The sequence below is a fragment of the Anopheles coluzzii genome, chromosome 2, assembly GCF_943734685.1.
Source record: "Anopheles coluzzii chromosome 2, AcolN3, whole genome shotgun sequence".
Taxonomy (NCBI): domain Eukaryota; kingdom Metazoa; phylum Arthropoda; class Insecta; order Diptera; family Culicidae; genus Anopheles; species Anopheles coluzzii.
In genome coordinates, this window is record NC_064670.1 from 119,899,917 (window position 1) to 119,924,575 (window position 24,659).

Consider the following 24,659-nt stretch of genomic DNA (forward strand, 5'->3'; position numbering starts at 1 on the left):
CATTTGTAAATAGCTTATAATAGCATGTTATATACATGAAACGGCGTGCTCTATCGTGAGCAAAGCAAGTGAAAGTATTAGTTTGTGACCTTTTTCTGTGAGCTCTTGTATTCGGATTATATTAATAACATACATTCAACTGATGCACGACGGCAAACCTCATAGCCTCATTGTTTGTTTGGGAAAGTCGCACTCCATGCCAAACGTCTCACTTACCTGAATTCTATGATTTTCCTTATCGCAAACGTAGATGAACCCGAGCGCATCGGTGGTGATGCCCCAGGGGTAGTTGAATTTCCCATCGGTGGTGCCCTGCGAGCCGAACGATCGCAGAAAACGACCGGCCGGATCGAGCACCTGTATGCGATGGTTGTATCTGTGTGCGACAAGGATACGGAAAAAAGCGGAACAATCTCATCATTCAAACATTCCGGTTCACGCGTGTGGCAAACCTCCCCCCGACAGGCACCTACCTATCGGCTATGATGAACTGACCGATACGGTTGACCGCGACACCGGCCAAACAGTCAAACTCGCCGTCCCCGTTGCCGTACTGGCCGAACTCCTTGACGAAGATGCCGTTCGAGTCGAACACCTGCACGCGATGGTTGGACGAGTCCGCCACGACGATACTGTTGTCCGGACCGACGGCGATGCCGCGCGGCCACGTGAAGGAACCTGGTTCGCTCCCCCGACCTCCTATCTGGAACAGCTGCCGGCGCTTCTGCAGGTACTGCGTCCTAGGGGACATACCTGCTGCCCCGGGTATACCGGCTACTGCCGCTGCTGCTGCCGTAGGAGAGGTAGGGGAGCCTACCCCGTTTTTTGAATCGTCGTCCGAGCTGAGTAGGTCGGTCTGGCGCAACGGCAGACCGAGGCTGAGTCGCCGGGCGGCAGCCGAAGCCGACGCACTGGACCCGGACGTTGCGGAGGAGGAGGAGGCGGAGGATGGGGAGGACAGGGAGGACGATCCGAGCCCGGAGGTGGAGGAGGACGAGCTGGGCGAGTCCTTGCCGTCCTTGGTCGTGCGGTTGCCGTACTTGTTCTTCAGGTAGCGGGCCCACGAGCTCAGGGCGGCTCCGTCCTTGTCGCCACCGGCGCCCGTACTGTTGCGTTCGGGCGATGGTTCGCGCGACTTGAGGGCGTGCGTCGAGCGGCTGCGGGACAGGTCCGACGGCTGGGAGGCGAGTGAAGAGGACGCACCGTACCTGGGAACCGGAAACAGAAGACGGAAGGGGAAAGGGTGGAGAGGGCAGAACGGAAACAAGCAATCAGTACAAGTGGCCTGGCCGGGATGCCGCGGCTGGAGCGTGGAATGTCAAAAATAGCACGAGTTTGTGTTTGCTTTCCGAAAATTGGTTGATTGGATGTTGTCAATGTGTGTGTGTATCGGTTTGTATCGGTATTGTGTTTGAGATTGTGTGTGCTCTTGGTAACGAACGACACAAGGGTTTTTTCAATCGAGGAAGGCTAATAAAATGGCAAACTAATTCAAACGTTGCTGCGAACATTACTGGTGCCGTGACCAGGATTGCAAAGGGAATTTTACGGGGAAAGCTTTTTCTTCCCAGGGGGGAGAGTGGGGTTTAAGGCGCTTAATGTACACGCACGCAACTAGCACGCTCGATTCTACCCACCCCACTGCTGGTGCTGCTGCACAACCTACCTGGAGGCAAGGTAAGCCGACGGTGACGTGGTGGTCGGCGACACCGGTTCATCCTCCTCGTCGTCGTTACCGAAGTTGTGCGACGAGCGGCTGCGGGCCAGCCGGGTCCGGCGGTCCTGCAGCGCGGTGAACCGGCTGCGGCCACCCGCCCCGTACCGGCTGTCCGAATCGTCCGTGGCATCGTCCTCGGGGGCGACGACCGCCGTGCTCTTGCTCTTGTTCAGGAAGCGGCTCGTGTACCTGAAAGAATCGAACGTGTCCTACAAAAAAGAACGATGGAGAGGGGGAGGAGGTGGGGAAGAGAAAGAAGCAAAGAAGCTCATTTGCACACGCAGAGGACAGTCTGAAGCACACACACACAGAAAGAAAACACACAGTGATGGGCGGGGGGAGGGTTTAGTGGCAAACAAGTTTTACCCGGAACCGCTGCCATATTTGTTGTCCTCCGGTTCGGCCGCGTGGCTGGTGGTGCGCGAGCGCAGCGCGGACGAGCCGCTCGAGGACGAACCGTACTTGGGGCTTTCGTCGCGCTCGTAGTGGTTCTGGCTGCGGTAGCTCGTGGGGCTGGAGTAGCCGCTGGACGTACGCAGCTCATCGCGCGACGACTTGCGCGTACTGTCGGACGAATCCTGGCGCGACACGCGCCCAAACAGCGGACTGCTCGGTGTGTCGTGTGTCGTGCGCGACGAGGAAGTCGTGGTAGTGATCGGGGAAGAGCGGGCAGTGCTGTTGGCCGCTGCTGCTGGTGCGGGCGCGGCCGCCGGCTTCTCCTCCTCTTCCTCTTCCTCCTCTTCGGACTCTTCCTCCGAGGACGATTCCTCCTCGGAGCTGCTCTCCGACTCTTCCTTCTTTTCCGGCGCCGTCTGCGCCGGTGGCTGCGTTTGCGGCAGGAACCGGCTCTGGAACGGCTTTTTGGCCGTTTCGGTCGGGCTGGCAGTGCCGTTGCGCTGGCTGGCGTTCTCGTTCGCGTTCTTGAGGATCGTTTTCGGCTTTACCTCTGGGTCGGTGCGCGTCGAAGCGGGCACGGGCGACGGGCTGGAGCTTTCGCTCGACGAGTTCGATTCGCTGCTGGCAGAGCGGGTGACGGACGACTTTTTGGTTGCTGCCGCCGCTCCGGCCGCCGGCTTGCTGCCGACGGAGGTTTGACGCGCGGTACGGCGGTTCGATTCCGAATCGTCCTGATCGCTGTCGGCCTGGGAGGTCGTTGCATCGGAATCATGTGGATGAGGTGGCGTGAAAAGAGAAGGAAAACACACAAGAAATGGTGGATTATGAGCGGAATGGCAATGGCAATGGTTCTACTGGGGTCGTTTTTGGGGGACAAACTCGACAAGTAGCGTACGATAAAGGTGATAGATGACCTTTCAAAACAGGACACGGGTAGTTGGCTGACAAAAAAGGGATCCTTTATGAGCTGAGGGTCTGGTTCAATGGTCGAATTGACCAGCACGAAGCGATGTTATTTGGAGTGGAATGAATGTTTGTTCGGGAGTGTGTGATGGTGACTAGCAGCGAGAAGGTTAAACCATTGGCTCCACAAACGATCTTTCTTTTCATACAAAAAGCACACAGAGATTCCAATATTCTATCTAATATCCAGGCAAAAAGGGTGTTCTTGAATGGGTGAATGAGTGCAACACAATGTTAAAAATGAAACTGATCTGCTGGAAGCTACGCAATATGACAATTCTCTGCCTCAAAACAAACATAAAAATTCGTCAAAGATATCACTTGGATGTTACAGTGTGTTTGTGTTTTGCGAGAGAGAGAGAGCGAGACAGAGAAAGAGAGAGAGTGAGAGAGAGAGAATGTATGTTTAAGGACCAATAGGAAACACCAACCGTCACTGTGCGGCTGCCAGCAACTAGAGCCTCCAGAGCGTTTCCGGCTGTGCCACCGCGGCCTGTTGACAGCGAACCCCGTTCTAGCGGTTTGACAACACTGCTGCCTCGACTGCTTACCATGCGTGTGCGTACATGTAAGTGTGTGTATGTGTGTGTGTCTTCTTGGAGCTGCAGCCACTGTCCCTGCTTTACGGCGTGCGTCGATAGTGCGCTTGGTTTCGGTTTTAATTGCCCCTTTTTCTGCAGCCGGAAGTTCAGTTTGCAGTCACTCGCGTTCGTTTGCTGTGTTGCGGTTTGTCCGCTTGGCGGGCAGGCATTACAGTTCCCTTCGATGTGCGAAACCACACACGGTCTAATGAATTCCTGTGCACACGATGACGTCGTGGTGGTGGTGGTGGTGGTGGTGGGGACACCGTTGTTTGTTGTTTGACCCCAGCAACAGTACGCACGCGAAATGACCGTTTGGCATTATTGCAGTGCAGTGGTGGCTTGGATGCTCGGGTTGGACGTTTTAAGGTACATTTGGTGGGTAAAGGTATGGTAATAGGTACTGTGTAGACTTCCGCTAGTGTCTAGTAATACATGTTTGATTTGTTTCTATATTCTTATAATTCTATGCTCAAATGTCTTCGAGTATCTCTGGTGCCTTACTGGCGTGTATCTCTGGCACTTTGTACAGGTAAAGTACGTTCTTTGGAGCTTTGGGGAAGTGTTGGCAAAGAGTGTGCTGTGTATTGCAATTGGTGGAAGAGAAGAAGAAGAAGAAGGGAAGAAGCCAAAGAGAGACAGCGAGAAAGAGACAGAGAGCCTACGCCGGAGGGATGGGGAGCGCCTGGAGAGTTCCCTTGCTACTATCATCGAATCACTATAAAGGAAGAACTGACACACACGAATTGTTACTACTCTTCATCGGATCTCACCTCGACGTGGGGCGACGAGCGACGGGCCGGTGACGTGGCACTGTCGCTATCGTCGCTGCCGGTCGGCGTCGCGGTACGGCCCGCCTTCAGTGCGGACACACGGTCCGCCGTGGGGCGTTCCGGTTCGGCGACCGCAGTGGCCGCCGTCACCTGCGCCGCCGTGCTCGACCCGGACGCGCCCTTGTTCTGGCGCTTGATCTTCGCAATCTCATCGTCCTCGGACAGCTGGCGGGCGGCTGCGGTCGGCGTTGACTTCGGCTTCACACCCAGTGGCGAGGGTTTAGCGAGCGTTGGGGTCGTCGCCGGCGATGCCTTCTTTTCCTTCTTGCCCTTCTCCTGGTCCTGCAGGCGCTTCATGACGCGCGGCGAGTCCATCAGGCGGAAGATACCGCTGAGCGGGCCCTTGGCACAGTCCTCCGTGCTGGACACCTTGTTGCGCTCCTTCTCCAGCTCGGCCGCCGATTTGGCGTTCGATTTCGATTCGTTGTCCGAATCGTTATCGAGCTGGTGGGAGCGGGCGAAGCGCGACCGGAACCGGCCCTTCCCGGTGCGGCTAGCGGACGTCGTGTCGTCGTCGTAGTCGTAGTCGGTCGTGCCGCGGCCGTACCGCGACTCACCACCGTACCGGTCGCGCTCCTGGGCGGCCGGTTTCGGGGGCCGCTCGCCGAACTTGCGCCCGCCGAGCAGCGGCTCCTCGTCCGCGTTCCAGGGCTGCGCTTCCTGCTGCTGGCGGAACTGGGCCGCCAGCCGGTGATCGCTCTTGGAGCGCATCAGCCCCGGACCGGGCGGCGGTTGCAGCAGCCCCTGGCTTTGGCTCGTCGCCGCCCCGCCGTGGTTCGGCAGGTTGAGGTCACCGTACGCGGACACCTCGTTGATCAGCTTGTTCGGGTCGATGTTCATGATGAAGCGCACCTTCCGGCTGTAGTCCATCGTTTCGCAGTCGAAGTTGCGTATGAAGTCGACCGTCCGCAGGAAGATCTCCTTCGTGTCCATCAGCTCGCAGTCGTCCCACTCGACCGAATCGTTCATGTACTTCTCGGCCAGGTCCGCGTTGCTCTGGATGTTGGCAATCTCCAGCTCGAGGTTTTCCTTGAGCGCCACCACGTTCTTCAGCTCGGTCGACATGTACTTGTCCATCTCGTGCCGCAGATGGTCGGTCCGGTCCTTCAGCGCCTTCTGCAGCCGCCGGTAGATCTCGTCGATCTCCTCCGACACGCTCGTGCAGTTGTTCTGCAGGTTGGAGGCATTCTTCTCGACCACGGCCAGCACCTCCTTCAGCCGGTGCAGTCCCCGCCGGATCTGGTTATTGATGCGGCTGATCTCACGCCGCAGAATGTCCATGTGGGCGCCCTTGCAGTCCGCGCAGATCTTCTTGTCGCAGTGAACGCACAGCGCACAGTACGCCTTCTCCGAGCAGACGTTGCACCGTTCCATCACCTGACCTGTGTGGTTTGCCGGGAAGGGGAGAAAACGAGAAATGGAATCGATTACAACAACAACAAAAACAGTGACAGTTGTGCGCTTCACTTACCGGACGTTGGGTCTGGCAGCTCGCCCGTAATTTCGATGTGCAGCTCGAGAAACCGCTGCAGGGTGACGTTGGTTGGGAAGCCCTGCACGCCCTGGTACGGTATCCGGTGCTCCGCCCGACATTCTGGACACTTGACCTGCACAGGGAAAGGGAGGCGAGATTTTCATTAGACTTTGCAAAACCAAACAATCTGTAAAACATTGCCCCCAATTGGATTGCAAAGCTCGGGGAGGTGAGCAAATTCCGATCCGAAAACGAACAACCGTCCAACGACCACTCAATATCGTTTTATCACGCGCTTTATCACCTCGATTCTGCAAACTCCACAACCACACACACACACACAATGCCATGATTTGTGACGGTTCATGGTCGTAATGTATCAACTGAATAGAGCCATGGTTAGGTTAGGTGGAGCGTAGCAGTTGGCGAAAGTGTTTCCACAACAGTAACACCAAGAAAACGGACCGAAAGAATCATGTTCTTCCATCCTCAGCTACGCGTGTGAATGTGTGACTGTGTGTGTGTGTTTGTGTGAAGTTCATACATGTCACAATGTCACAACCATAACGCAAAACATCTTCGGGAATTGATTTGTTCCGACGAACCCCTCTCGTATCCCCAGAGCCCAAAGCATATCGTCCACAAAACGGGTGAATTTCGCCTTCATCGTGTGTATGTGTGTGTCCTTGGTGGTGTGAAAGCGTGCGCTTGGACGTACAAGTGTTCGCCGACCGGGAATGGCCCCTCGGAACAGTCCGCAAAGTGGTGTGTGCCGTGTGCTCGATATTGGGTTTCATATTTTATTTCGTTTGGCCGTAGAGGCAAGAAAGGACGTTTAGTGCGGGAGTTGGGTACGGTCAACCGCACCCGCCCCCGATGGCTCTTGTGCAACGGGTGTGGTTTTGTAAAGCAACAAAAAAATCACACACACACACACACACACTAACGTTGTGTGTATCGTGACAGGAAGGAAGCATGGTGCCTGGTGCCGACAGATGCATTGAGACTGAGAAATTGGATTCCAACACTCTTATGCTTCACGTTCGTTCACCGGCATAGCGCGATGGTTCGAGAAATAATGCATCGGTTTGGCATTGAAGATGGCTAGCCTTGGCTTCTCGGGCTCGGTTTCCTGCTCTGTCAAGTGTTCCGAACGAATTTCCGCACGTCAAGAAAGTGCATCACCATATTGGCTGGTGATTGCGGTTAAGGTTTCTCGGTGCCCCATACGTCCTGGCCCTGGTGAAAACGGGTGGTCGGTGTGGTAATAAATGTTTGTACAAATCACGACTAACTGCTTTCCTTGCACTCCCTGTCCCGCTTTTTTCGGAATGCATTTTTTTCTTCTCCATAATGTAAGGCCAGTAAAGCACCCAATAGCCAGTGTTTAAAGTAAAGTGCAATCGAACGTATAGGTGCCACTCGTTAGCACCGTGAAGCGGCGGAAATTCACTGTACATCGGCCGGTTTCGCCCACAGTCTTCGGCCCCTTTCAATCGTACGCTGTGAACAGAATAAATAGTAAGTACGCTTACCTGTCGCTTGACGTAGTCGATCAGACCGTCCATGCACGGTTCCATGCAGAACGAATGCTGGCATGGTAGCAGCTTCGGGTTGCGGTATCGATCGAGACACACGCAACACGTGAGTAGTTGCTCAAACTGCTCCATTTTTCACTGCGGGTAAGAAAAACGTTGAAACGGGAGGGGAAAACGCTTCGTTAGTAAAAAGGTATCGGCATCGGCTGTGAGCGTGCTGCAGCGTAGGAAAGATTGGTTTATAAATAGGTATACGTAGTCGGTAGGAACAAAACCACTCACACTGGGTGCTCGCGCACGCTTTACATTATAAAACACTCACGGCATGCTTATATTCAATTTAGGGGACGCTTGGCTGGGCTGATAGATGCTAGCAGGTAAGTGCTCGGAACTCTATTTTAAGGGCGGAACACATCCCATTCATTGATGAGAGATGAAAAGGTGATGCTTATGCTGATGCTCAGATGGCCGATCACTTGAAGCGATAAGTGGGTGAAGCAGATTTGCATATTCATTGATTCAAGGGTATTGCAGGAAATTGCAGGAAACAGTGCTGGTTTTCATCCCTGCTTATGGATTAGGATGTATGGAGCGTCAGTTTAACATTTACAATCTGCTCTTACCATTCCATGGTGAGAGCGGGATGAAAGTTGTTACTGTGTTATTGTTATGTTTGTAACAAAACAAGCTGAAAGTATGACGTTTATGTTAACACTTTAACACTTTAACATTATTACTGAATTGCTCTACGGTGATTTGCATGAAATTTATTGCATAAAATATAACATATTGGAGTATTTGTGAACAAATATAACAACAAGGAAGCATTTGAAGGCTTTTTTATGAATGGTAAATCTAGGATGGAGGAAAATAAAACCTAACAATAAAAATGGCTCTTTGTTTCCCGTTTAATCCACCAAAGCTCAAATGAGAGTTATTAATTTGACCGTCCCTTCCTTCTTCTCGATCATTGAAAGTTCTCATTCCCTTAATCCATTCTCCATAATAACTCTCGTTAGACACAAAACATTAAATAAAAAACGTACAAAAAGTCAACACACACAGTGTAGAATTATTAAAACAATATTTTAACGCGTTTTTTTTTAACTCCAAACCAACAGTAGCTTCTCCATTCACTTCCCTTTTCCGGTCGTACGAGGAACATCCACTTGTGCAAAGAGAAGGGCAAATTCGAGCGATTGCGTAAATCGCGCGCCGGTCAGTGGAAACCGAATCCAAAACCAACCGAACGCGTGTAGCCTGTCCTAGCTAATCCGTATTTTTTTGTTTTGGTTTAACTGTGTAGGTTTCATTTTGCCTTCCGGCTCAATCCAATCACTCTACCCATCTACCCACACGGCCGCAGCCGAGTTTCACATTCATTCATCCGACAATTTTCCGACGCATACACACCGATGATCGCAAACAAACGCAAATAGATGGCAATTTGGAAGCGATGACGCTAAACAAATCAGGAAATGTTGCTTGTTTGTGTTTTGGGACGCTTTTTTTTTATATATATATTTCTGACGTCGTCGTCCTTGTCATTGTTGTTGTTGTTGTTGTTGTTGTGATGGTGGTAATAGTATATTTGCATCACAGGACGTAATTAATCAGGAGATAAATTTAGCTCCAGCTGCCTTACGGCAACGGCACAAAATCCGTGGAATTGTTTTAGCTCATGGAATGGAAATGGACTTCTGTTTGTATTTCGGCTTATTCGATTGAAGCATTTTTGTGCTGCGCCAACAACCTACGGCAAGAAATCTAGAATCGAATCGAAGCTATTCGTTCCCAAAAAAATCATACACTGGCACTATCAAACATGACTCTTACAATTCAATTTCGATAAAAAAAAACACCGAGTGCCATAAAACTTGTACCACCAAAACCTGCCTCGTACGGGCTTGCAGGTTTGTAACAGTGCAACCACTAGCACACGATACGGCGAAAAGCTAGTGAGGAGAACAAGCGGCTTTTGTAAAACTTTCCCGCTTCTATCAAACATGATTATTAGCTTTGTCAAGTGCAGCTGCAGCCCGGGATCGTGCACGACTGCTGCCACGAGCTGCACACAGTCGAACAGGCCCCTCCAACCGAGCGGTAGAAGGTAGAATGTCAGATTTATTTTTTTATTACTTTCCTTCCCATCTTCGAATGGAATTCAAATGTACTGTAGAGAGAGAGTGTATGTGTGTCAGTGTGCTGCCTTTCCGACGCTATCTTTTGTGCGCTGTATGCAAAATATGCAATCGGAACCAGAAGCAGCTGCACCATGTTCCGTATCTGCATTTTAAATGGAATGCGTGCCCGGAATTGGGTTACCGCTTCGGTGTGTGTGTGTGTGTGTCTGTGCCATCGTAGCACCAAGAGCAGCGGCTAGATCCATCACGTACCGCGCGATGAATGATGATCGTTACAGTGGTGGTGCGGGAAGTCGGGCGCTTGCTGCAGCGAATCCATTTCCAGCTCAATGCACTTCCGTTGCTGCTGCTTCCAAAAACCGATTTGCCTGCTGGCTCGATTTTAAACTCACTCGAAAAACACACGCAGCCGCGACGCATCTGTTTGCTGCCCTGTTCTATAAATAATTTCCCTCCCCATTGAGCCCGGATGAGATCAAACCCCGTTCACGGTCAAACCCGAGTAAGTCGTCTTTTCCTCCCAAAAACGCTCGCCGCAGAGCGCATGGAACATGGTTCTTTTAACGATTGTTTTTTGCTTGCTTGCGCACACGGTTAAACCTCGCGCTTGTGCAGCGGTATAAAACTGTCTTTAAACCGTGGCTGTCATTTTCCAACGCTTTTCGTGCGTCACAGAGCAAGAAGAGGCAAGCAGGCAGGGAAGCAGATTGGAAAAATGGGTTCAAGATCGAGTAGTGCAGAAAAGTGGAGCAAACGTGAGAAGTTTCCAATGTTCGTTCGATTCTTATTTTGGGATCCCCCCCCCTTCTCGAACGTTGGTCCTTCGAACCGGATGCCCGCATACACACGCGTATTGGGGTCTTTGAACTGGATGTGTTTTGTTGAAAGAAATAGACAAAAAAAACAAACTCATGGACATGTTGGTGATTTTTTGTACCGAAACGAGATTAGGTTCAAGGTGATGATAAACGGTGGGCGACAGACACAAGCGCGTCAAGGATGTTTGCTGTCACAAAATGAAGTCTGGTTTTGTCTAGCACACGAGATAACAAACTGTTAGAACACACTTGCCGCAGCGGAAAAGCAGGAGCACTCGCAGGTGAGACAACAACAAATCATCTTTCGCCCGAATCCTCAGCACACAGGATGTTGATTTGAATGTGGCCTACGGCTACGGGGTACATATGGTTCTGTTTGTTCGTGTCAAAAATACACCAACCAGACTACACACCAACACTGCCGCACTCCGAACACGCTTGTTTACCTCAGTGCGGCATCGCACCGACCGAATGACTACCGGAAGCTATTAATAGCGCGCGGGTAGAATCATTAGTCACGCTCTCAAATAAATCATCAATACCCTCCTCTGTCGCCCGCGAGTACACGCGACACGAACTCAACAAGGGAAAACCCAAGCGACGAGAAAAGTGAAATCCCTCAAAACCCGATAACCCGATGTGGCCCCAGCGTCGACAACGGTGTGCTGTTCGCCGTCCGTTCTGTGGCTGCGCCGGCACTTAGCCGACGGTTCACACCTTCACACACGCGTGTGGAAATAGTTGCTCAAACTTCAACCGGGTTGAAAGTCGAGCAGCTTCTCGTCGGCAAAGTTCTGGCACCCCGAGGCAGCAAGGGGGAAGACGGTGGGAGAATCCGAATAAACAACACTACTATCCGCCCAGAGCAGGTGCCTGTAAGAAGCGCAAGCAAGCAGTGATGAGCGAAAGTTCTGGCACACAAGAGTTCACCGAGGAAAACCCCTCTGTGTCTGTGAATTGTGCGCTAAGTGAATCGGCTGCAGTGTGTCAACGGTGCTGCACCGTGCAATGCTGGGAAAACTATGGGAAATAAGACACACACACACATACGTAAACAGAGGCACCATTGGAGTGTTTTAATTTCTTACCGTACCATACAAACACACGGAAACACTTGAGCAGTTCACACTACCGTGGCAGGTATGGTTACGGTTTCTGCGGTACATGAAGGGATGGAAGTCATTTTAAAGGAGAAAAAACAGACCCACCGGAGCATTACCACAATGAAGCTTCACACACACGCACACATGCAAGCGGGAAATAGCGTGGGAAAAGACAGAAAAATGCATTAGCCAGCGCTAGGGTAGAGGAAATTGCAGCAACAGCTCCCCATTAGGGTTGAAGCACCAGCGGCACCAGGACACAAGAAACACACACATACACACACACACACCTGGACGTTGCTTTTGCCCTTTTTGCACTGGATTTTGGTTGCACTCTGTGAAAAAAGCGGGCTAAAGTACAGCTTGCAATGGTTTGGCCAAAAGAAAACAGAAAAACCTCTCTCACACAGCGGCACACAGCGGCACACAGCGGATCACTACTACGATGGGTACATTCCACCACTGCTGTAAAGGCAGTTGGGGTCTGCACGTAACGTACTTGTATGTTAGGTTAGGTTGTCGGTTGACTTTCTCCCCCCTGTAAGCTGTTTCCTTCACGTTTCACTGTATGCTTCCTTCTGGTTTCTTTTACCAAATTGACACGGTTTTCGTTGCTTTTCGTTTGCTTTCGTTTTTCAATCACTAAATCACTACACCAATCACCAACACCAACAATGAAAAAGTCCTTTCGTTTCGATCGTTTCGTCACGGAAGAATCAGCAGTGTTACGTTTGCACGAGCGTACGGCGAACGGTCGACTGTGGCAGGCAGGCGAAAACGACTTGCTCCAAAGATGGCACTCGATCGCGCACTAAAATGGCCGCCCGGTGGTGGATGGATGGATTCGCGAGATCACTTAACTCCCACATCGCACACCGTGTACCGTGTGTGTGTGCGTGTTGGTAAGTGTGTTCCGGTTGTGTTCAGCGAGAGGCAACCTGTGCGCAACCGGTTGAGCGCGAGCGCAATAGAGAGAGAGAGAGCAGCGTTCCACTCCAAATGCACTCGGAAACGGTGAGAGCGCGGGCGCGCGCTCGAGCGTTGGTGTGCGTGTGGCAACACCCCGAAGGCCTCTACACCTAGGACAACACGGAGCCACTAGAGACTGCTAGCGATCGTTCGGCGTCAGGTGCGTCGTTTGGGAGGCTGATTTTCAATGAGTTCGGGTAGTTGCTCTGCCCGAGAGAGTGGCGTTTGCGGAACGGAATGGCGTTTGCGGAATTGCAGTTTTTCGTGCATATGCTGCACCGTCACCACGGTGGAAAAGTTTGGAAAACACGCGCACACTTACAAGAGCGAACTCGCCGAGTTCCCCGAACTTTCCGCGCGCTCTCTTTGTTTCGGCAGCGGCAGTTTTATTAATAGAAGGCGGTTTTAGGTTGAAAATGTGTGTGTTTTTTTGGACAGACCACTACCAACCACGGCAGACGGCGAGTCCCGTGGCGGTGGGACGTGTTGGTAAAATTCCACTGTCCGCTGTGACGTGGCCGTTGCGTTGCGGCAGATCGGCGTTACTTTGGGGAAGGTAACGCATCAGTAACGCTCCGTCAAACCACGGGATCACGCATGCAGGGAAGAGTGTCACACGATTCTTGTCGAAGCAGCAGTGTTATTGATCTTTTTCGCCCCACTGCTTCATTTCCTTTCCTCTTCTTCCCATTCCCATTTGCTCAGGCTAGGTGGAACTAGGTCACTTCATGGGGGAGGCAGGTTTTGTTTTTTGGTGACGGATCACCGCTGGTCCGTGTTCGTTGCCATTTGATATTTATTCAGATGCAACACATTCGTTTCCCTGGGCGGTGCTGGTGGTTTCTAGCCGCTGATGAGGAATTTCTAATGAGAACTTCTTCATCTTGCACCAATGTGAGCGTGTGTTCGTGTGGGAGTGTTCGGGATCGTGTGGGAAGGAAAGAAAATAAAGGTAACGACAGGCGGAACTGCCCATCATTACCATGAGCGTTCTGGTGAAATGGTTTGAGCAGTTGGAAGATTCTGTGTGCCATGACAGATCAAAGGAAATCCTGTTTGGGTTTCGGGAAAGAAAAAATACCCTTCTTCTAGATTAAGCAATATCTTACGTTTGTTGAGGTTCGAATATATGAGATATATCCAACTATAATGTTTTTATTGTACACTTAAATTATCTCCATTTCCAATCAACGCAACACTTATTATTAGAGATCATCTTTCGTATTACTAACGCCATTGTAGCTTTCTTTATAGCCACCAAAACGCATTATTCCGATCATAATCGAACGCTACTGTAATGCTATCGACGCGGCCATCATCTGGCCCGGAAGCAGTTGCTCACAATAATCACAATATTAATCAATGTTTTCGCCCACCTTGTTATCGTGCTAGCAGCCTTCAATGGCACTTATAAACAGCATTACAACCTGCTCCCTGTCCCTGTCCAACTGTTCCAAAATTGGCTATCAATGAAACATCCCCCTGGGCCAGCTATTTACCGCAGCGTGTGCGCTTTTGTGTGTTCTTCCATTGAATTGTACATCCCGTTTGCCTCTGTCAAATTCGGTCCCGTTGGTAGAAGCGCTGATCAAGCTAATTCAACCCCTATCGCAAAAGCGCTCCTCTCCACTGCCTTCCCTGATTAGTTAGGGTAGCAATGAGTAGGTGTTTTGTTTTATAATTGACCGAATGAATTAACTTCCCCAAGCAGTAGCAGCAGCAGCAGCAGCAGCAGCAGTAGCAAAACTTTGCTCGGACGGAAACAATGGGTGCTGCAAAGTTATCGTGCTCTGTCTGGTACGAGGTGGTTTTCTTTAATCTAGAACTTTCACCAATTGATGAATCATGTTGCGTCATTAGTCTTGTCGGGTCGGGTAAGTGATGGTGATGGGGGTGGGTCATGGGCCAGGGGACTTTGGAAGCTTGTTGCACGTTATTCTTGTTTGTCATTTCTGGGTATTATTTTATTACAGTCCCATCGGGCTCGGGCTTGATCGAGCACGAAGGCTATCGGGTTGATAAAATTATGATGAGTAGAGAGTTTATTCCTGGAGTGTCATAGTTCGGAGGAACATTGTTTTGTTCTCTAGCCAAACGGATAATCGTGAAAGAATTGGTTATTTTGTACATACACTGTTAATCTATAGTGTAAAATGTACCTTGAATGGTAACCATTTACGGTGCAAATGATGTTCAGGCTTTTTTGTTGAAATTGAATCTAATTTTTCTTGGTGTTTGATTATTTCTTTGAAGAGCTACTACATGATGCGTTTAGTCCCAGCACTTACAACAGTATAATTGTGCAATTAGTAGTGTTATAAATCGTTCTCCGTATTGGAACCTTCCTGCATAACAATTTCCCTTGTCTGTACTTTCAGTCCAGTGCACCACCAAACAACCGTTAAACAAATCAGATGCGACGCAGCGAAAGATACGTCCACAAAACCATCTGCGGAAAATTAGCACCAGTCCCACACCATTGCTGAAACCTAGCACATCGTGACGCTTGTACTGCACCCGGTTCTCGGAACAGCGTTCAATCTTACTTTCACTTTGCTGATGAAGCTTCAATGCGATTTGACACGTGCGTTGGGACACGGCGTTGCGCAAAGTGGCAATTTTGCGCCACCGATCCTGCGCCCCAAGCGCGTCGATTTTTTGGCTTTTCACGAACGAAACTTACCCCTCCCTTATCACATCCCGTACCATCAGATCTAATAACATCTTGCATGGGATGGGTTTTTCGTTTTGCTTTACTTACTTTTTCCTACACTTTTACGCACCCCAGTGCCGTGCGCTTGTCGTTCATTTGGACTGTTGAATTTTCTCTTTTTGCTCCTCCCAATCGCTCCCGCCCACAGCTCGCACTGTCTGCGAAATGTGATACATTATTATTTATGACGATAAAAATTTATGACTTTGTTTTTCTGCTGCTCGGTGACCCAGGACCCTGGACCGACGGGAGGGGGACGATCAACCAAGTGCGCCGGGATTTTTCTTCCCACTCTCGGTGTTATTTTCGTGCAGTCCGTGCTTTGCGTGCGTGTGTGCATACCTCTGGGGATGGACAAGCGTGGATCTGTGGGTTGGCAAGACGTGATGGGTTTTTTTCCTTCCCGTTCTCCTTTCTACGTCCTTCGCTGCTTGAAATGGATTGAGTTCGATTTGTCGATGGGTAAAGGCAGTCCCTTTCGTCTGCCTTCGACTGAAGTTGATTGATAAAGCGTCAGGTTGTGCGTACGCGTTACGCGTGACGGAGGGGGAAGGCCAGTAACCGCGGCACAAGGATGCTCTATTTTTGTGCAGCTCACGTATGCGCTCTTGTTTGAAAACAAACCCGGAGTGCGGTTTGCGGATCGATAGCACTGCTGTAGTTCGGTGGGTAGAAAACGGCAACCAAACAGCGTGAAAGCAATTTGAGAACGACATTTTGCTGTGAAAGCGAATTCGATTTGAAGTCCCTGTGCTGACTGTGGACCTCTGTCTTTTCATAGTTTGCTGGATGTGGTAAGCAAAGCGACAGTTTACATTAAGTAACAGAGACAGAGATTCATTCACTCAAAACATTGTTGAAAACACATTTAAAGTGAAGAAGCGTTCGAAGTAAAAGCACAACACCAAAGTGTTTGTTTCCGGGTGCTTCATCAGCATCAAACAGAGTGTCGTTTCGTTTATGGTTTCCACTGTTTCCACTTTTCGCGACCACAAGTTGTTCCACTTCGTACCCTTCGCCTTCAACGGTGCTTCACAAACGATGTGGCATAAAACGCAAAATACTTCAATTGATGTGCACACGCTTTCTCCGTTCACTGCTAGTTCGCATTGCAACTGAAATGGCAAATGTTTTCCACTGCCATCGGTCATATTTCCGTGTTTTGCTTTTATCTTAAACTAAATTTTACCCCCCAACGCTCTCCTGCAGTGTGCATCCATTGTTTGGTTTGAGCGCAGTATTGTTACTGTTGTGCTGTATAAGCTTCACGTGAATTTATTACATTTCTTACTCTCCTCGGCAAAACCCCAAAGTGCACTAATACAGTCTGGTACATTCTCCCCCCCCCCCCTGTGTCTGGCGGTGCTTTGTTACAGGAAAAAAGGCAGCTACAAAGCATGGCACACAATTAATGGAGATATCTGAGACTTGCGCCGAGTATAATTGCGCGTATAAAACGGCAAACTTTACACATTTCGTTCCGGTGCGTTTGCTGGTGCGCATTGTATCAGCATCAGCAACGGTGATGGTGTGTTCTGCCATTTGTCGGTACAAGCTGCGTTTAGCCCTCGGAGAAAACACAATGAAAACGATTACTTTTGTACGTCCCGATGTGTAAGAGTGTGTGTGTGTGTGTGGAGTAAATTTTTGGCAAATGCTGCTAAAGCCTGCAATTGCGCGTATTTAATGTGTCCCGGACTCAATGCCGGCAATGTGGCAAGGGCACGCCAGTCGCGGTTTGACAATGGCGCACAGTTGCGTAATTATGAAACCGATCGTAAACTCGTCTTATAGATGTTTTGTTTTGGGGGGGAGAAGGCCCGAGCGCACAAAAAGGGAAGCCAAAGTTTTGTAATATTGGTGTACCGGGACGGGCCCCGTTGTGGTACGATAATTGACGGGCAAGCAATAAATGGTGTTTGGCACAATGGTTTTTTAGTTCATCTGTGTCCGTGCTGTTTGATTTATTTGTTTTGCTAGAAATGATTTTGTGTTTGGACATTCAGTACAAAGCCACAATGGAATAGGGTCGCTTTAGAGTTGAGTGGTGCCATGACCAGGATACGAGCTTGTCTACGTCATTGACGGTTGAATTTGATTTGTTCAGGTTCTCACAGATGGTTCATTTTCTGTTACAGTTCTCTCAGAAAATGTCTCTTCAGAAATCCTTGTAACAATTCGAGTAATAAATAAAGTCTCTTTTAACTGCTGAAAACGTTCTCTCTTAAGCACATTCGACTCTTGCTTTAAACTGCAAAATTATGGGCTTGTTGAATTATACGGTTCCCTTTAGCAAGGTTTAAAAGATCTTTCGAGCATGAAAGCAATTGAAGAGTGAAGACTCAAACATAGCTTATAAACACACAAACTCAGTTCTACGCGCGAATGATACCTGACCATAACAAACGGTACATAATTATACAATTTTACTCTCCTTATTACATCTCTAAGGATGGTCCTCTATACTTGGAAAACAATTTGGAAACATCTCTTACCAATGTCACAGATCACTCACATACACATCAAGTGTCGATTGAATGATTACTATAATTACCACAGCAAATGCTACCCCAATCCTAACGACATCACCGATCCGAAACAATCCTCCCGGGATGAAGCTGATGCATTAAAATATCAATTCCCGCTTGATGCAACGGCATACAAACCCGTTTAGTGGTCACCGGTACAACCCGAGTCCGTTGCGATAATTGTCCTCAACGGATGTGTAAAGAAAAAAAAAACAAAATACCTATATGCTCCTCCATGACATGCACACACACACACACACACACACACACACACACACACACACACACACAGGACCTGAGCGCTGAGGTTATATGACACGACCGCATCAACAACATCATCACTAGCGATAGTTACGATAAAGCATGAAGGTCACCCGTCCATCATTCAACACCCTTCAACGTGCTGCGTGTGCGTACGTGCTTTATCCTTGCAGCAGCTGCGCTGAAACGCGTTGACAGGACACGCAGCAAATTGTGTCACCGGTGGACCGTTTATGTCCCCGTTACTGTCCACGCCCCCCGCCTCCACCCTTTTATGTGTTTATTTGTTTAACTTTTTCACACTCACACCGTCCCATCACGCTAACCGTCCGTCAGTTCAAATGACAGTGGCATCGCGCGCGCGCGTGTGTGTGTAGTAACAATGTTTCCCGCCAGTATTATGTTACCCGTGGCTTTGCTTCATCGGCATTTTCCGCACCAAAACACACTCACACGCGCACGTACGCAAAAGCTCGGTGTTGCGAAAGCGTATGTACACATTTGCGCACCAGCGCGCTTCTGGTTGGGAGTGTTTTTTGTTTACTCTTCTTCTTCTTTTTCTTCTTCTTCTTCTTCTACCCTACCTTCTGTTGAAGTTTGCACGATGGACTAGGGCGGACGGCACTGGAATTCGATTATGGCCGCTTTACTCAGCGGGCGTTGATGCAATTGCCCTTGTCTGTGTTTGGCTGTGCGTGCGTATGTGTACTATTCCCCATAGCTACACACACACACACACACGCAAGCCCCAAGGGAAAACACGGGTTCGGTTGTGGTTGGGACTCTTCAACCATTCAAGGACGCGCACAGGACGATCATCGTCCAGTGTCACGAGCACCGCCCGTTCCATTGTGGCTGTCTGTTCTTTATCGCCCTGTTTTTTTTTTGCCTTTCCTGCACATATCACCGACTTTTTTTTTATTCACGGCCCGGAAGCCATCGATAAAATAAATTGATGTCACATTCAAAGGCTGCCTTTTAGTCCCATACATATGTAAATGGTGCCAAGGAGAGAGAAAGAGAGAGAGAGAGAGAGAGAGAGAGAGGGGAACACGCGACGATTCGGTGCTCGGTGCGAATGGTCAGGTGTCGTTAGTGTCTGTTTGTCTATCGTCGCACTAAATCCAACTGCACACCTATTCAATCTTGTGTCCCTCGTTCCATTCTTCCCTGCTTTTCGCTCACCTTTACCCATCGACTCGGTTGCACCTTTTTTGGTTGTTGCTCTACCAAACGTATTGATTATGTCGCTTGCGTTACAATGCCAGCTTTGTCAAATGCTGTTTTTGTCGATTTACTTTGGCGTTGTTCTTTATCCAGATGAACCCCAAAGGCAGATCGGCCCATGCCAACCATAGCCGTAAAAATGATAACAACAACAATTAAGAAGATGAATTGAATCGATTAACTGTCACTGGCAGGGTTTGTGGGGTTGGGGTAGAGGGGTTGTTTTTGCACCCGGCACCTTACGCTGCAAAACAACCGAAACGAGCCCTGCCATTAGTACGAATCGAACTTCTCCGTTTGACAATTTGACACGGGCCCGAGCGGGACAGGAGCGTCTGTGACCTTTCGGTTAAGGACCTTTGTATGTGTGTGTATTTTTGTGGTTTGCTACGCATGGCCCACCATTAACCACCCGCATTCGAAGTAAATTTCGATTTTACCCTCGCACGCAAAATTCGATCCCTTCCCGTTTCGCACCATTTCGTTACCATATTGCGGACGCGAATTTATGGGTGCGGCAATCGATACACAGGAGTCCATCGCCATCCTTTGCTTCCTTTCCCCCCCCCCCCCCCCCCCCCACCCTACTCTGTCCCTTTCAGGCGCAACGAAAATGCGATCAATTTCAATTGAACGATGCGCGAAAACCGACCGAACACGTACCGCAATCGAAAAAAAGGCGCTTGGCCACGCACAAAATCGTTGTGGGATGGGGGATGCGGAGAGTCGCCCGCCGCAGTTCGTGATAAATGGTGACAGTGTAGTGTGCTGGATGGGCTGCAGGTGTAATCGGGTTTTATCGCCGTGAAAAACCACACCCGCCCGAAGGACTTATTTTTCCCGTTCGATGCGCATCGTCGAATCGCTATCAATCACCGGGCGTCTCCATCGTGCCGAAGTACCGGGAGCACCCTGTTCTTCTGTCGCTCGATCTGTCTCTTTTCGTGCGATCAAAAAAGCAAACAAAAGCACGATATCAGTAGAACGGCGAATTGACTTGCGTTGGTTTGTTTTGGGCGTCTGCATTTCAAACCACCCTTCTGCTTCTTCTGCGGTGACACTTGCTTATATTCAGCATAACCTTGCCACCATTACCGGCCGGCGCTTGCTGCCTTGCGTGCGATGTGTATCGTGCATTGCCTACTGTTCGGGCGCAACAGGTTTTTGGCAGCAGCAGCAGTAGCAGGGTGTGCAAATAGTCTACACAGTAGGCGCGAGCGCCCGCGCGCACTCACCACGCCACACCATTGCCGGTGGTTGACACGAGACGGTTTGCCCGCACGGGCGCTGACAGCCATGCTTGTGTTTGCTCTTATCGAGCGAGCGACATTTACAATTTTTGCACTTCGATGCGTATCGGGAGTGGCTTTTGTATTGGGCAGCCCGGTTTTTGGTGCTGATATAAATGCGCGAATCGATAGGGGGTTTGAGCTTCCTGTCGTTTGAATATTGAAATTGCCAAGTCGTCGGCAATGCGGTGATGCAATGATCGAGCCTGATGGATGGTTTGTTGTAGCAGCAGGTGATGCGAGGCTGAACAAATGCTAGAGAAAATATTTAACAAGATGATAAAGCTTGTTGAAGCGGGTGTGTCAACAAAATGAGGGAAATAAATTCATACGAAAGTGTGCTTATGGAAATCACACTTTATCGCTTAAAGGAATTTTCATATTATTTCCCTAAAATGGTTGAAAAATAATAAATAGTTCGATATCACTAATACAACAACCGTCAAATCTTTAACTATTGCTCGAATTTGCTGTCGAAGAGGATAAAAAAATCCACCACCACAAAAAGGCAAAACATAAATGAAACAACTACAACATAATCTTTTAATCAAAACACTAATATCCATTTCCAGCCCCATCAAAAACCTCCCATGCGACGTATGACACTGCTTCACCCTACCCCTGGGACGCCCAATACCCTTCGCAAAGTGTACAACGCGACAGTAAAGCGTTAGGCGTGGTTCGTGGCGCTTAATCCCGTTTGCCGTGAATACCGATTTGCAGCGATAAAAGTAAGACGAGGGCGGGTAGTGATTTTATTGTTCCTTCTGCGTGCCCAAGCATGCCCAACTTTTGGCCACTCGTAAACAATTCCCCCCTTCACCATCGCTCATTCACCACCAACCAATTTGATGGTCACACAAATAATAAATCGTTCCGCATTCGCTTGTCACCACATTCATCCGCTGACAGCCATAATGACAGGCCATTCGGACGGGAATGGTGCGCTCGATTGAAAAGACTACCGCACACGCAAGCACACAAACACCAACACACACACATACACAGGGAGACACAAATTGAATCTAGCAAATCGATTTCATTGCCATTTCGGAGTTTTGATCGACCAACGGGGGCGTGTTTTGATGGTGAAAGTTTGATCGTTCTATCATGGCTGCGATTTGGAACGGTTAATCGACCGGTTTTCTCGGTTCGGAGCGAGCGTGTTTGCGTGTTGGCGCTCTTACATCCATCGACAAAGAGGTCCTGTTGCATTCGCCCTTTCCTTTTGGCCGTTGTGTCGCTTTTTCACACGCGAAAGTGGCGGCAAATTGGCTGAAAGTTTTTGTGGAGTCTTAAAGACGATACCATAAGATCGTTGGGTTTGCGCTATTGAAGAGCGAAAAAATCTATCTTAAAGCTAGTGTATGAGCAATAGAGCATTGGGCACCGTCGCATAAAGCGAACACTATCCACCCACCGCATCAACAGTAAAAGCGCTCGGCAACTTTATGCCGCCAATAAAAGTGTGCGGTTCGTGTGCTGCAACTTTTCTCGCCGCGTGATCCAAAACTCAAACGGCACAATAGTAACAAAGCAAAGCAACGGACACAAAGCACACACACACACACTCACAGGAAAAACGAAAGAAGAGGGCAAAACAAATTACCCAATAAAGACAGCCAATAATCATGGAAATAGGGCGAACCGGAATACGTTTCGGGGATGATATAAAAAGGAAACCCATCTCGGGGCCCGGCTGGGCTTACACAACCCACAGCTTTCTTTACTTTTCTTCACTTTGTGTCAGCGGTTGAAGCGGAGTGAAATCAAATGCACACCCAGCCGGGATGGAGAGCGATAGTGAGGAAGTTATATGGAAAAACATACACACACACTACCCACAACGTCCCAGCTGCTGTTGCTTGGCCAGTTTATTTGCTTCTTCGTCAATCAATTCTCAATGAGCGGAAGATGATTACAGGAGACGTTGCGCTGTGGCAGTGGGAAGGTAAACAAGTAGTGGAAGCGGTGCGATGCGGTACAGTGCGGTAGAGTGCGGCATCAAAGGCGAAGGGACAGAATTCAAACACGATGAGACATCCACTCAATGGTTTGCATTTCATGGCCAATTAGGTGCGAGAGCACGCGTTACAAGTGAGTGTAGCGCGCCGTTATTTGCAAAGCATTACGCAAGCAAAGCGAAGGAAGTGGTGCACTAACTCGGGTGGTTTGTGTAGAAGCGCCTGTAGCAGCGTACTTGGCCAGAAAGGGCCAATTTTGTGCACAGTTTTGAAGCTGCTTTAACTGCAGCCCCGTTCATTCACAATCGAACAAGTGCGGCTCATCGTAATGAGAGAGAGAGAGAGATAGTGGAAAAAGCCGCTTCGCTCGTTTGATTTATGTCTGCTGTGAAAAAGGGGTTTAACCATAATTTGCCTTCTCTACAATTCGTAGCTACAACATACAACCCAAGCGCAAAGCACTGTGCAGCTATTCAAAGATGAAGGAACGGAGTAGTATCCTTGTCGTACCCAAGCGAGAGTGCAACATTACTGCTTCACTTGAAGCGTACGAGTGGCTTGCAAAAGGGAATGGCCAATTACTAACCCTCTCTCTCTCTCTCTCTCTTAACTGTTGCCTTTCTTTTTTCCTTTCTACACCCTTCCATCTGGTGAAGCGAAATCATACGAATGGAATTCGCTGTTGCGCATCACTCGATTTATCTTTCTGCGCTAGAAAGTCCGCCAGTAGCGGATGACCGGTGCGCGATCCTCACACATACGTCGACATGCACGCCGCTCATTGAGGTAGTAGTGGTGGTGCTGGGGGACACTGCCTGCATGGGGGGCGTTGGTACAGGTACACAGTGTGAGATAAAAATAAATCTCCTTTGCTCGTCGCGAGCTCTTCCGTAATCGCCGAGTGGCCGCAGCAGCAGCAGCAGGCGCGGTTAATCATTGCAAACACGGTTTGGTGAGGTGTGGAAGATATCTTTTCTATAGAGTCGCTTCACACGCTATTGCAAGACAAGGAAAGGGACACCGACGCACACTAAAAGCTAATAATGTAACGATTGAAGTGATGCTACGGTGGGTTAGAAAGAAAATAATACGACAGAAATGAATTCAAAATGTCTGCCTTTTTCAGCTTTCATTTGGGCGGCTATTAGTTGTACAATATTCCGGTGTTTGTGAGCTTTAAATTGAATTAAATAAGAATGATTAAATTAAGCCTCAAACTCAAATGTTAGAAAGCCCTGGTAAAGCCGTGTTAATTCCGTTCGCTTGCCGGCCTCTACGCTTGTCGTTCCCAACGTGTTTCCCACGCACTATGACATCAATAGTAGCGGCTGCGAGCAATGGCGTTGAAAAATGAATCAGACAGTTCTGCTAAAAATAAAGCATTCAAGTGAAACGAAATGTAATCACAACACGAGTGAACTAAAAAAAAAGACAAACAACCAACAGCAACACGATTCACACGGGTCGGATGATACAAATATTCAAAGATTATGCTGTACACAGCAAAAAAAACGGGGCAAACTTTAAACACGCTTATCAACCTAGAAAATGATTTATGGATTCTGTAATAATGTTTCGAGAAGGTTACATCATGTGTGAAGGGTAAGCCCCATGGTCGTAACCGACATGCCATGGTCATGTTTAATAACTGGTGTTTATCTCTTTCGTAGCAACGTTTCGCTCGATTTGCTTGAAACATTTAAGTGCCAAAAAATAGTCCACGAACAAGCGTTGCCAATTAATGGCTAAGCAGCATCTAAATCTTCCTTTATGTTTCACACACAAAACAATCGATTTAATTGTGGAACACAAAAGCATCGACGCAGCAATCGGTAACGGATGACCATCAGATAAATACTTTCGACAAACCGCCTCCATACCTCTTTTTAGGTAATTTTATCTAGTCAAACATCCTTCTTCCTACACTGCGCCCGAGGACATGAAATTAGATTCAACCATTGCGACCCACTTAACCGCATCCACCTACCACCGGCAAAATGGACCCGGGGGGGGTTGGACGGCGAAATGGACCGAAAAGGCAAAAACGCGGGAAGACAAAACCGGATTTTTTTACAATTTTCATCCATCGCCCACAAAACTTGTGTCAAACCCGTCCGATGGTCCCCCCCCCCCCCCAGCGA

The 24,659-nt window shown here is 49.1% G+C and overlaps 1 protein-coding gene across 5 annotated transcripts in view; it reads right to left on the reverse strand.

The window, feature by feature from the left end:
- LOC120948499 (RING finger protein nhl-1) overlaps positions 1–24,659 on the reverse strand; it is a 48,812-nt gene that overhangs the window by 22,841 nt on the left and 1,312 nt on the right. For 3 of the 5 annotated variants that reach the window (XM_040364895.2, XM_040364896.2, XM_040364897.2), the window contains exons 3-9: positions 7,500–7,640; positions 5,962–6,097; positions 4,431–5,872; positions 2,084–2,859; positions 1,667–1,906; positions 474–1,208; positions 217–376 (exon numbers count right to left, since the gene is read on the reverse strand). In XM_040364895.2, coding sequence (XP_040220829.2) covers positions 217–376; positions 474–1,208; positions 1,667–1,906; positions 2,084–2,859; positions 4,431–5,872; positions 5,962–6,097; positions 7,500–7,634 — 3,624 coding nt within the window. In that variant the 5' untranslated portion in view covers positions 7,635–7,640. Of the gene's footprint in view, positions 1–216; positions 377–473; positions 1,209–1,666; positions 1,907–2,083; positions 2,860–4,430; positions 5,873–5,961; positions 6,098–7,499; positions 7,641–11,857; positions 11,950–12,066; positions 12,394–24,659 lie in introns of those variants that run through there. The other 2 variants (XM_040364898.2, XM_040364899.2) reach the window with 2 other exon arrangements.